At 44.7% G+C, this 13,040-nt stretch overlaps 1 protein-coding gene across 1 annotated transcript in view; it reads left to right on the top strand.

Moving 5' to 3' along the window:
• Positions 1–12,797: 12,797 nt before the first annotated feature.
• Positions 12,798–13,040, top strand: part of LOC119361440 — a 5,981-nt gene continuing 5,738 nt past the window's right edge. The window contains exon 1 of the mRNA XM_037626646.1: positions 12,798–12,840. Within this exon, the coding sequence (XP_037482543.1) occupies positions 12,798–12,840 (43 nt within the window). The remainder of the gene's footprint in view (positions 12,841–13,040) is intronic.

The following is a 13,040-nucleotide window of genomic DNA, read 5'->3' as shown; positions in this document are numbered from 1 at the left end:
TCTTTGGTTTTCATCGGTGCAGCAGAGGACAAGGGCGTCATGGCCAACCATGGCGCATGGTGCTCGCAAGCGACGAGCGGAGGTTGTTTGACATCGGCACGGAGGAGGAGGACGGGCACGGACGGAGGACAGAGCACCTCTCTTCTTACATGTTCTTCTCCTTATCTTCACTTAATGTATGTGCCTGTGTTGCAGCTCACCCATGGTCTTGTTTGTCTTGCAGGTTAGTGAGCAGCTTCAGGAGGAGCTCAAGCACGACCACCAAGAGGCACCACCGCAGCAACAGGTAGCACGTCCATCTCCACCTCCCTCTCCCTCTGCTCCCAATCCTTTTTATTAGATTATGTTGAGTACATTCTGAACCACCTGATGTGACACAAGTATATGCACATGCTATGATTTAAGTGTTGCTTGTGTATGGTAAATAGGTTGAGCACCCACCGCTGTTTGATACTATTTTGTTTAGGATTCTGTTCCTCTATGCGTGTAATCTCTAGACCATGATCAAGCATACACACACAGTTGATTTGCATGGAACGATTACTACTAACTAAAGAAGGAAGCAGACTTCTTCACATAAAGGAAGATATGTCTGTTTTAGTAATATAAACAAATAAAACAAGATTGTTTGCATACAATCAGATCATTCTCACTTATTAGTTGAGTTCTAAGTACGTAGAATCTTTAGTTCTCTGGTTATATTATAGTCGGAATTATACTGTGTGACTGAGTTCTGTTGGGAGTGTGCATGATTTTATCCATAGCTGGCACTATCGATAGAGCTTTGTGTGTAATCTGGAGTTGTTCCCGTTATTGTTCTATCCATTTATTGGTGTTACATGTGTAGCCAGTAACCAGGACCTGCACTTGTGCCATGCATATTCATATAGTCTCTATTGTCTTGTATGAATATCTCATTTTAACTAGCTCGGCTAAAAAAGCTTGGTACTAGCTGAAATCTGTTTATCATTATATAAAGAGTTGTCCTTTACTCCTTTACTACTTTTTTGAATGGAATATTCATATTATATTGGCTCCAGTTTTTCTGATTCTTCTCAGCCGATTCATGTAACAGGGCGACTGTGGAAGGCATGTTGTATTTCTGTCAGCCCAGTCCTGACTATGTCTGTCCGTGAGTCCGACATTTGATCGCTGTTGAAGGAGCTTAGATGTTTTCTTTTTGTTCTCTTTTGAATGCTTAGATGTTTTGCATCAGCAGATTACATTAAGGGAGAAGCGGGACTTGGAGAAGAAATCTTTCCATTAAGCAGATTACATGTTTGGTTGCTGTGAAGTACCAGATAGGCTAGTTCTATTTTTTTTCATGTAAATGCAAATGCAGCAGTGCCATGCAAATGCAGCAGCGCCATGTAAAAACTTCCCGCAGTAGTAGGTTGGAATAGCTTAGGCCTAGCGTTAGGCTCAGCCAGCCAGCCTCAGCGTTGCTTTGAAAATGTATCAAAACTGGGGTAGGCCCAAGATAGCTTGTGGTGTGATGTGTTGTAATGTCAATGGCATAATAATTTTTTTTGGATTGGATCAATTTTTTCGGAACTGGGCTAGGCCCAAGTAATATTGGACAATTATTTTTTAGGGAAAAACATGAGAGGCCCAACAAAGAAATGGCCCAGAAAAATACATGATCAAAAAGAAAACCTGTTGTTAAAAGGGCCATGCAAAGAAATCAAAGGCTGAATTGTTGGGCCAGACCCATGTAGCTAATAAAAGCACAGGAAAAATATATATTAAAAAGGCCGAATTGTTGGGCTCGGCCCATGTAGAAAATCGAATTGGACCGGGCTGAATCTTGTGCCACATCAGCTTGCCACGCTGGATGCCTATGTGGCCTGGGGGAGGTTGCTAGTGACCAAAACGCCACAGTAGGAAGATTTTGGTCGTAAACGTCTTTGACCATTCCAGAAGAAAGGTCGCTATAGTCAGTTTACGACGGCCAGCTTTTGACCTTCTGTTTTTGTCAGAAAAAGGTCATAAATGGAAATTTGTGACCTTTCAGTGACCAATAGTGGTGGTCATAAGTTGACATATTTCTTGTAGTGTTTCTTGCCGCGCGCGGGTTTGGCCTGCGGTCGGCGTCCGCGATGTCGCGCCGTGCTCTCGGCGCGGGGGATGACTCTTCGCGTGGGCGCCGGCTTCGTGCGGCCGCGCGGCGGCTCCAATCAGCTGCTGGATGCGTCTAGCCATGTGGGGGAGCTCGTCGGCCCCCAGCCCATTCAGCTCGTCCACGGCCGCCTGGGCGGCGCGCATATTCTCGAGGGGCGTGGCGTAGACTGGGCGGTCAACCCCCAGCATGTCGGTGACGACCGCTCCGCACCGCCTGACGGCACCGATCCGGCTCGGCCCGTCGGGAGGCGGCGTACCGAAGACGGCACGGTCGACTTCGCGCTGGTGGGCTTCAGTGAAGCGCCTCACAGAAGCCAGCCTCCGGTCCTCCGCTATGAGGGCGAGGCGGCGTACCTCCAGTGTTTCGGCGTCGGCGTCGGCCGGGAGGGGGACGGACAAGTCATGAACCGCAGCTTGCGGGGCGTCCTGGGCGTTCTCGCCAGAGGCGCCGCCGTGACCGATAACCAGCACCTCGATGATGGCGCTGCCGCAGCTGTCGGCTCGGGGGAGAGGGTCGTCGTAGATCACAACGTCAATGGGGAAAGCGTCGTGCGATGCCGTGTCGGAGTCGACGAGCATCGGGTCGGTGGAGCCGACCGACTCCAAATCCACAGCGGGTTCGCTGGTGACGTGAAGCTGGTCGAGGAGGCTAACGAGGTGGCTCTCGGGCAGCTTGTGCCCGCGTCGGAGGCAGGCTCGTCAGAGATGCGAGCCTCGCCAAGAAGATCGGCGAGGCAGCTCGCCGCGCAGGCGTCAGCGACGCCCTGCAGCGCGTCGGGGCAAGCGCCATCGGGCGTGCCGGGCTGGCTACGCTCGCTGCGGAGGAAGAGAGTTCACGTCCAGAACAGGTCTCTGGACGACGGTGCACCTGGCCCCATGGTGGGCGCCAAATATCGGGTGGTAGGTGCGACATATGCCAACGGGTGGCTTATCATTGTGGGAGCCAATAAGACGTCGCCGGTGCCTGGAAGCGGGATGAGGCGAAGACATGCACGCCGGCAAATCTTACCCAGCTTCGGGGCTCTCCGTGGAGATAACACCCCTACTGCTGCTCTGCGGGGTCTCCGCATGATCACTCGATGAACAAGTAGCTACAAGAGGCTCCTTGAGATATTCGGCGAGAGGAATAAGAAGGGCTCGGCTAGCTCTCCTCTTCTCTCTGTGTGGTGTCTGGAACTCTAAGAGATCAACCCTTTGCATGGGTGCCCCGGGGGGTTTATATAGGCCTACCCCCCGGGGGTACAATGGTAATCCGGCTGGGTGTGGGCCCCAGCCGTCAGTGTCTACACTTGCCGGCTTCTCCGCTGGCAGCTGGGTCCCGCCGACTGGTGGGTCCCGTCGGCTGTCGGCTTCTTGGTCGACAAGCTGGCCCCACCGCCAAGGGCTTTGTCAGGGGCTGGTTACTGTTGCCTCAGTCCTGGTGCCGAGGGCTTTGTCGGGGTAAGCATGGCTACAGTGCCGCCGCCTTAGCGGCGATCACTGTAGCCTCACCTCATCTTGTCTCCTTAATGGGGCGCTTCCTTCGAGGGAGGGAACTAGCCGGCCGTGGGGAGCCGGCTATGCCTCAAGCCGACTCGGGGAGGCCGGGCCGCCTTCGGGCATCTCTCTGATCGGAGGGGCCCTCCGTCGGTGGGTCGTACTGGCATCCTGTCGTGGGTGACGTCATGGTCAGCATGGCAACAGTGTCGTGCCGGACGGGTGGTGGCTGCCCCGTACGGCGCACTGTGGCCATGCGCACTCCGGGATGCGGGGGTGGCAGGCTTTACTGTAGCCACGCCCCGTCTCATCGCCGTTATGTGGGTGCAGATTCTGAGGGTGCGGCCTTGGCCGCCTGCTGGGGAGCCGGCTTCCTGGAGTCGGCTTCCTCGTGGCCGGCTTTGCGGAGTCGGCCCTCTGGTGGCCGACTTCTTGGGGAGTCGGCCCTCTTGTGACCGGTTTCTTGGGGAGTCGGCACTCTTGTGGCCTTCTTCCCGTTGGTTCTAGGGCCGGGCCGCCCCCGATAGCCGGCCCGCGGGTCTGCTGGCCGGGGGAAGGCGGCCCCGCGCTTGGGATGCTGGAGGGCTTGGGTGGCTCATAATTTTTTCAGAAGCCCCAGGGGGAGCCGGCTAGGCTACCCGTGGTCATTTACTCCGACAGGGAGTAGGAAAGGGCAAGGGGGGACACATGCCTCATTCCCTTTGGCCTGCCTCCTCTATTCATGTATGCCCCAATAAGGCCCAATACTTCTCCCGGCGAATTCCCATAACTCTCCGGTACTCCGAAAAATACCCGAATCACTTGGAACCTTTCCGATGTCCGAATATAGCCTTCCAATATATCGATCTTTACCTCTCGACCATTTCGAGACTCCTCGTCATGTCCCCGATCTCATCTGGGACTCCGAACAAACTTCGGTCACCAAATCACATAACTCATAATACAAATCATCATCGAACGTTAAGCGTGCGGACCCTACGGGTTCGAGAACTATGTAGACATGACCGAGACACATCTCCGGTCCATAACCAATAGCGGAACCTGGATGCTCATATTGGCTCCTCCATATTCTACGAAGATCTTTATCGGTCAAACCGCATAACAACATATGTTGTTCCCTTTGTCATCGGTATGTTACTTGCCCGAGATTCGATCGTCGGTATCATCATACCTAGTTCAATCTCGTTACCGGCAAGTCTCTTTACTCGTTCCGTAATGCATCATCCCGCAACTAACTCATTAGTCACATATTGCTTGCAAGGCTTATAGTGATGTGCATTACCAAGAGGGCCCAGAGATACCTCTCCGATACTCGGAGTGACAAATCCTAATCTCGATCTATGCCAACCCAACAAACACCTTTGGAGACACCTGTAGATAATCTTTATAATCACCCAGTTATGTTGTGACGTTTGATAGCACACAAGGTGTTCCTCCGGTATTCGGGAGTTGCATAATCTCATAGTCAGAGGAACATGTATAAGTCATGAAGAAAACAATAGCAATAAAACTCAACGATCATAATGCTAAGCTAACGGATGGGTCTCGTCCATCACATCATTCTCTAATGATGTGATTCCGTTCATCTGTAGGACGGTCAAGCCTCTGTGCATCCGTGCCATCCCTGGATCAGTATGCTGGCACACACAGTACATCAATGTATATATCAAAGTGAAATCACATGTATAAATAACGTAAAACTGATATATACCTTATAAGTCTCAGTGGAAACAAACAATCGGGTGTGGAGTCCCATCAACGCCATCGGCAAGTTGAGTGTAGACCGTAACCCAATAACGTACTCTTACTCGTCGAAGAAATCCTGCAACATGATACGTTGCAGCCATGTAGGTCAGTACATTGAATGTACCGGCAAGATCACAATAAGAGAAAACAGATGATAAACTTATTCTATATGCAATACGGCTTTGTGGCTCTGTGTCTGAGTTTTGTTTGCGTAAAAGCTGAATTTCATTTTCCCTACAACAAAGGAATAACAGGAGCCTGTACTACAGAGTTTTCTATCATGACATGGTTCCGCCAACCGATGTCTCATACCCAAATCATCATAAGTTGCCCACAATTATGTTATCAGTCCGGTGTTGAGAGTTCCGAGATAGATCCAAGTCCAGAGGCTCAAGTTGTCCGTAACCGGGGACACGGCTAATCGATTAGATTATAACCCTCTGCAGAGGTTTGTACACTTTACCCACAAGATTCGATCCCTCTCTTTACGTTCTCGCACTTCAGAGTGTTTGAGAACAAGACGACCGAAACATGGTCTTCCGAAGAGTTCCCCTGACCACTGTCCGGTGCTCATCCAATCCTACCGTAGTTCTACATCTGCTAGCACCGTCCCAGCCAGAGTCGCAACTAAGGTCAACCAAGCCAGAGCCCATAGTGACTTGCGGTTGCACAGGTAAGCTTCCGAGCATGAAGTATTCTTCCATCTCTTTGAGCCTGGGTGAAGCTTTCCGCAAGATGTCATGGCGCTTCTCCATGCATCCCAGCCATCCACTGGTTTCTCCAGGGTGCCCGTCAACCATCCTTCACCTAGTAGTGTGTATTGAATTCTTGTCTCGAGTCTCGAAATCTTGAAGTCTTGAAAGTCCTGAAGATGCAGTCCTTGCCGATGCCATCATGAATTTGTCATCATTGAAATAGAGTCCTCCATTCTCACACCACTCCCGAACACTCATACCAACCCCGTCTACTATAGCGTAGCATTGAAACTAAACAACATCACGGGCTTGGTAACAAGGAGATGGGTTCCTACCTCATGCATTCTACTCAACTACAAGATTCAATAACACTACTGGAGGGATTATGAATTGTGACACTAAATGCAGTAAAAACATAGGTATGAAAAGCATGGTCTAAGTGAACTTGCCTGGTAAGTTGATGAGGATAACAACGCTCTCGAAAATAACTTGATAGGACTATACGCAACTCTCCGATGAAATCTATAATAACAAACATGACATTCACATAAGCAAGCATTCTAGCAAGCAAATCGAACAATAAAAAAAACTCAATAAGAAAACCCAATACAAAACAAATAACACGTCGAAAGAACTAATATGGGAAAACTATAAAGAACCTACTAGGAAAACCTTTTTCCTTAAATAGTTTTTGTCCTAAGTAAAACTTAACAAAGGAAATACTACACTAATAATTTTAACAGAAAATAAAATTTAAATCAACTAAGTTAACAGAAAGTATTTTTCATAAAGTTTTACTAGCAAAAGAAAACACATAAAAAGCTAAATTAAAACTCTAATTATGCTTAAAACAAAACTTGTAAGAAAAAGAAATAAAACATTTTATTTTTCTGTAAATAAAATTTCACCCTCTATAAATACAGAAAAAAATCTGGAATAAAATATAACAGAGGTGAAAAGAAATTTTAAAATAATTAAAACAACAGAAAACTGCAGCAAGTTTAAAATAACTAGTGTAGTGTTGTTTTCGTGAAAAACTAATTTTAATAAAGTCTATAAATACACAAATAAATCCTACTACTAGGCAAGGTCAAACAGTTGCAAAAAGAGTCGCCTAAAAATATTAATTCTAGCTCATATTATAGCAGAAATACTAATCTGGCTAAAACCCATATAATTTTTTAAAAAAAAAACTAAAACATGGCCGAAACGATTTTATACAGAAACTTTAGTAAATTTGCAGACTAGAGCAAAAAGAATCAATCAAAAACTCTAAATAACCTAAGAGATATATAATTTACGAAACTGAAACTTTTCTGTTTTAAAAAGAGAAACGAAAATACCGAAAAAAAACGGGCGCTATTGGGCCTACATGGTGTGCGTTCTGTAACTAAGCTACGCTCGGCCGTATTATCACCAAAACGTACATGTGTGTTTAATAAAATAAGCCGGCGAACCGGTCCGGTCTAAACCGATGTAAACCGACTAATAGAACCGATCTACTAAAACCGATCCAAATGATCTAAACAAAAACCTATCTAAAAAAGCCAAAACACATTTTTTTTCTTAACTGAACGAACAGAGCTCGTAAGTACAGAGAAGAATCAACGTACGTTGGGGCGATGGGGCGACTCGGCTCCGGCGGTTCCGGTGGTCGGGGGCAGCGGCGGAGGTGTCGAGTAGATGCGGTGGTGTGTTGCGGTGCCGGGGTGGCGACGGAGTAACTTGGGAACGTCGGACGGCTGAGGGGTGAGGTGACGAAACTCGGTTGTCCGGATGCTCCAGCGAAGACAACGAGTTTGGTATGACCTCTGTAGATGGAGAGGGGATGCAAGACCTTGTCAAAACGAAACTAGGGATCGAGAGTCGTCGAAACACAAAAGAAGAAGACACTCGGGATGGCTCACCGGAGTGGGAAAATGGCGATGAACTGCAGCGTCTTCGGCCTGATTGGAACGACAAGTACGAGTGGACTTGGCGAGGGGTTTCGAAAGGAATTGGTATAAAGGGGTCGTGCCTATTTATAGGACATATTTCTTGGGCGAGGTGAAGGCTAGAGATAGGGTTTCCACGAAGATTGCACACGGCGGCTGCGTGTACGTGTATGTGTAGATTTCTGTTCCGATACGTGTATTGGGGAAGAAGAATATATGCGGGGCCCAGTAATTAGGAGAGAAAGTCAACGGGGGAGGAGATCCAGGCGGGCGAAGGGAGGCAGTGGATGGGGGAACGTGCGCTGGGCGCTCGGCCTTCTTTTTTTTGCCTGAGCGCTCGTGCATCGCTCGTCTCGCTGGCTGCGGCGGGCCGCACTAGCGCTGGATGGGCCGGCTCGCTGGCCTGCTCGCTGGCCTGGCTGCGCAGTTTTCTTTTTATATAAAAACGCTTTTCTTTTTTTTTTCACAGAAACAAAAGAGAAATAAACCAAAAAAATAAAACTATTATATAGGCATATAATATATAAATAGAAAATCATAAAAAGATTTCCTAAAACTTGAACATATTTCCAGATGCAAATAAAATTCACAAAAAGTCACAAAAATTCAAACATTGCTGCTGTTGCAATAAAACCCAATAAAATTAACTTTTTTTCAAATACCACAATGATTTCAAATTTTATTTTCTCCTAATTTTCCATTGAAGGGAATCATTTTACCCTTATTTCTATTTATTTATTTTTAGGAGAAAAATAACTTGAATAAAAACCAAATAACTCCAAATTGAAAGGGGTTTCAAAATACCTTCAAACGGACTTTCGATTTTACTCTTTTAAACTTCCAACTCATATTTCATATAATTTGAAGAGGTCATTTTATCTTCTCTCATGAAAATCATTGTGTTGCATAAAGTTTCTGAATTTGAAATATTTCCAAATGGAAATTCAATTCTTTTCAAAATCCTTTTCATTTATTTAAATGGAAGAAGTCATATCATCTTCACTCTAGGGTTTTTGTGATGAAATGAATTTGAATTCATGGAGATCAAAGTGAAAAGATGAAAGTTTGGGAAAGTCATTTCATTCCCTCTCATTCAACTTTCAAAAAGTTTCAAATTCCACTCAATTTCACACAATCAGTCACACAACAATCAAACAAACCATCATAAATATTTATTTAATATAACATTCCAAAATTTAGAATTTTGGGATGTTACAAACCTACCACACTTAAAAATGAATCTCGTCCTCGAGATTCGAAGAGGCTAGCAAGAAAAGGTTCGGGTTTGGGGGTCTTCCAGAGATTCCATCGACCAGAGAGGTCTGGGGTGCTACCACACTTGAAAGAAAGGCTATGGTTCTGACAAAATTCATGTACTCCATCCTTAGAGTTGACGGTGTCGGTATTCAAATATTCTCCGGAATAACTCTTTCACTGGTGCTCTTCCGGTCGGGGCATAACCTTTTCCTCAAAAAAATGTCCTTTCATCCTGGTGAGGTTCTTCTAAGACTGGGTCTTCATATCTGACAGGTATGTCGCCAATACTAAACGACTATCGAAAATCTCATGGTGGTCGACAATTCTTGGTTTCTCCTGCAGGAAAATGGGTCTGGGCTAAATCTCACCGTATCTCCTGCGGGTGGCAACGGTTGCCTATACATGGATCAATCATCCTACCATTCTAGGGTTTAAACAAGGTTTTGACATCGTTGTCTTTCCACGATGGATAAGTCACTCAGATTTACCATTCCAAATAGCAAGAGCGAATGATATGAGTAAGTCGATATGGTGATCAATCCATTCCGCACCCGAATCATTACCTTGTATAAGGTTTAGCGAATCTCGTATTTCTAACACTCGGGCATTCTCACAAGCATTGCAGAATTTCTCTTGTACTTGAACTGGGTTTGGGTATATCCTTTGGTTCTGCAAGCCAAACAAAACATCTATCGTTTCTTCACGACTCTCGGTTTTTGCGTAACCTCCTACGAAACGTCTGCTGATCAAACCATAGCTTGTTCCAATATTTCTTCTTCCCGGGAGTTCTTGATCCTTATTAATTTCCTAGGCCTGTGGGTTATGGGCCCACTTCAATACTTGCACAACTTGAACTCATTGTGGGAGTTATAATTGTTCCATATTCCAACCTTACACCTCCATTCAAATCCAATAATACTTCATTCCTTCATATCCACAATACCAAAAACAAAACTCCTCGGTGGGATACATTTTTCATTTCCATAGATCTGGTGTTCTCGTAGGGTACTACCAGTGTAGTGCACAATTTCAACCATAGACCATATTTCTCATATCCTCGAAAATGGTCAAAATCTTTGTTCATAGAGTAACAACTCAAAAAATCCATGTATGAAATCATGACACATTAACTTTATTGATTTCGTGAATTCATTACAATATCCGAGACTTTCATTACATAAATTCAACTCCATATCCTTATGGAAACAATTGCTTCCTACTACATTTATTACCAATATAAAAATTCCAACTACTCAGCTCCAGCTTTCATCTTGTCGGGACATTTAGTAGCATAATGTCCTGCTTCCTTGCAGCGAAAACAAATGACTTCCGACATGTCTCGGGGCTTATTTGTGATTATGTAGGTTCCTTGGATTCTTGGCTTCTTTTCTGGACATTTACTAGCGTAATGACCTAAATCCTTGCACCTGTAACAAGTGATATTACTCAGGTCCTTCTCTGCAGAAATTGGGTTGTTCTGGGGATGTCTTCGTTTTCTCTTCCTGGATTTCTCTTTAATGATTAGAGCTTCTATTTCCTGAGGGTCAAACTTCACTTCTGCTGTCAGGAAGTCTCTGAGATACTCTTGGCTTTCCTTCGTGCAATACTCTGAAAAATGTCCTTATTCTCCACATGAATAGCAGGCTTGGGCGAAAAACCTATTTAGGCCTTCACCATCAGGGTCTTCAATAACTTCCTTCATCATGGGTTCTTCTAACTTTTCCTGAGGGCTTCTTTCTGCTGCTTAGTAATTTCTCGCACCTTGGGGGAAATGTGACATTAACCAGGGTAGTGTGTAATTCCTTCACACAGGAAACAAGTAACTTGCCAAGTCAGGCATTCTTCGACTGGGTGATTCTCCTCACAATGTGGGCATCCATCCTTGTGTTCTTCATTGATGTGTCATATTTCAATGACGACAAGATAGCACTGAAACTAAACAACGTCCCGGGCTTGGTAACAGGGAGATGGGTTCCTACCTCATGCATTCTACTCAACTACAAGATTCAATAACACTACTGGAGGGATTATGAATTGTGACACTAAATGCAGTAAAAACATAGGTATGAAAAGCATGGTCAAAGTGAACTTGCCTGGTAAGTTGATGAGGATAACAACGCTCTTGAAATAACTTGATAGGACTATACGCAACTCTCTGATGAAATCTATAATAACAAACATGACATTCACATAAGCAAGCATTCTAGCAAGCAAATCTAACAATAAAAAAAACTCAATAAGAAAACCCAATACAAAACAAATAACACATCGAAAGAACTAATATGGGAAAACTATAAAGAACCTACTAGGAAAACCTTTTGCCTTAAATAGTTTTTGTCCTAAGTAAAACTTAACAAAGGAAATACTACACTAATAATTTTAATAGAAAATAAAATTTAAATCAACTAAGTTAACAGAAAGTATTTTTCATAAAGTTTTACTAGCAAAAGAAAACACATAAAAAGCTAAATTAAAACTCTAATTATGCTTAAAACAAAACTAGTAAGAAAAAGAAATAAAACATTTTATTTTTCTATAAATAAAAGTTCACCCTCTATAAATACAGAAACAAATCTGGAATAAAATATAACAGAGGTGAAAAGAAATTTTAAAATAATTAAAACAACAGAAAACAACAGCAAGTTTAAAATAACTAGCGCAGTGTTGTTTTCGTCAAAAACTAATTTTAATAAAGTCTATAAATACACAAATAAATCCTACTGCTAGGCAAGGTCAAAACAAAACAGTTGCAAAAAGAGTCGCCTAAAAATATTAATTCTAGCTCATATTATAGCAGAAATACTAATCTGACTAAAACCCATATAAAATAATTTTTAGAAAATTAAAACATGGCCGAAACGATTTTATACAGAAACTTTAGTAAATTTGCAGACTAGAGCAAAAAGAATCAATCAAAAACTCTAAATAACCTAAGAGATATATAATTTACGAAACTGAAACTTTTCTGTTTTAAAAAGAGAAACGAAAATACCGAAAAAAAACGGGCGCTATTGGGCCTACATGGTGTGCGTTCTGTAACTAAGCTACGCTCGGCCGTATTATCACCAAAACGTACATGTGTGTTTAATAAAATAAGCCGGCGAACCGGTCCGGTCTAAACCGACGTAAACCGACTAATAGAACCGATCTACTAAAACCGATCCAACCGATCTAAACAAAAACCTATCTAAAAAAACCAAAAGACATTTTTTTTCTTAACTGAACGAACAGAGCTCGTAAGTACAGAGAAGAATCAACGTACGTTGGGGCGATGGGGCGACTCGGCTCCGGCGGTTCCGGTGGTCGGGGGCAGCGGCGGAGGTGTCGAGTAGATGCGGTGGTGATTTGCGGTGCCGGGGTGGCGACGGAGTAACTTGGGAACGTCGGACGGCTGCGGGGTGAGGTGACGAAACTCGGTGCTCCGGATGCTCCGGCGAAGACAACGAGTTTGGTATGGCCTCTGTAGATGGAGAGGGGATGCAAGACCTTGTCAAAACGAAACTAGGGATCGAGAGTCGTCGAAACACAAAAGAGGAAGACACTCGGGATGGCTCACCGGAGTGGGAAAATGGCGATGAACTGCAGCGTCTTCGGCCTGATTGGAACGACAAGTACGAGTGGACTTGGCGAGGGGTTTCGAAAGGAATCGGTATAAAGGGGTCGTGCCTATTTATAGGACATATTTCTTGGGCGAGGGGAAGGCTAGAGATAGGGTTTCCACGAAGATTGCACACGGCGGCTGCGTGTACGTGTATGTGTAGATTTCTGTTCCGGTACGTGTATTGGGGAAGAAGAATATACGCGGGCCCCA

The sequence above is a fragment of the Triticum dicoccoides genome, chromosome 2B (genome assembly GCF_002162155.2).
Source record: "Triticum dicoccoides isolate Atlit2015 ecotype Zavitan chromosome 2B, WEW_v2.0, whole genome shotgun sequence".
Taxonomy (NCBI): domain Eukaryota; kingdom Viridiplantae; phylum Streptophyta; class Magnoliopsida; order Poales; family Poaceae; genus Triticum; species Triticum dicoccoides.
The sequence above is the reverse complement of the archived record's forward strand: the minus strand, read 5'-3'. Positions and strand labels throughout refer to the sequence as shown.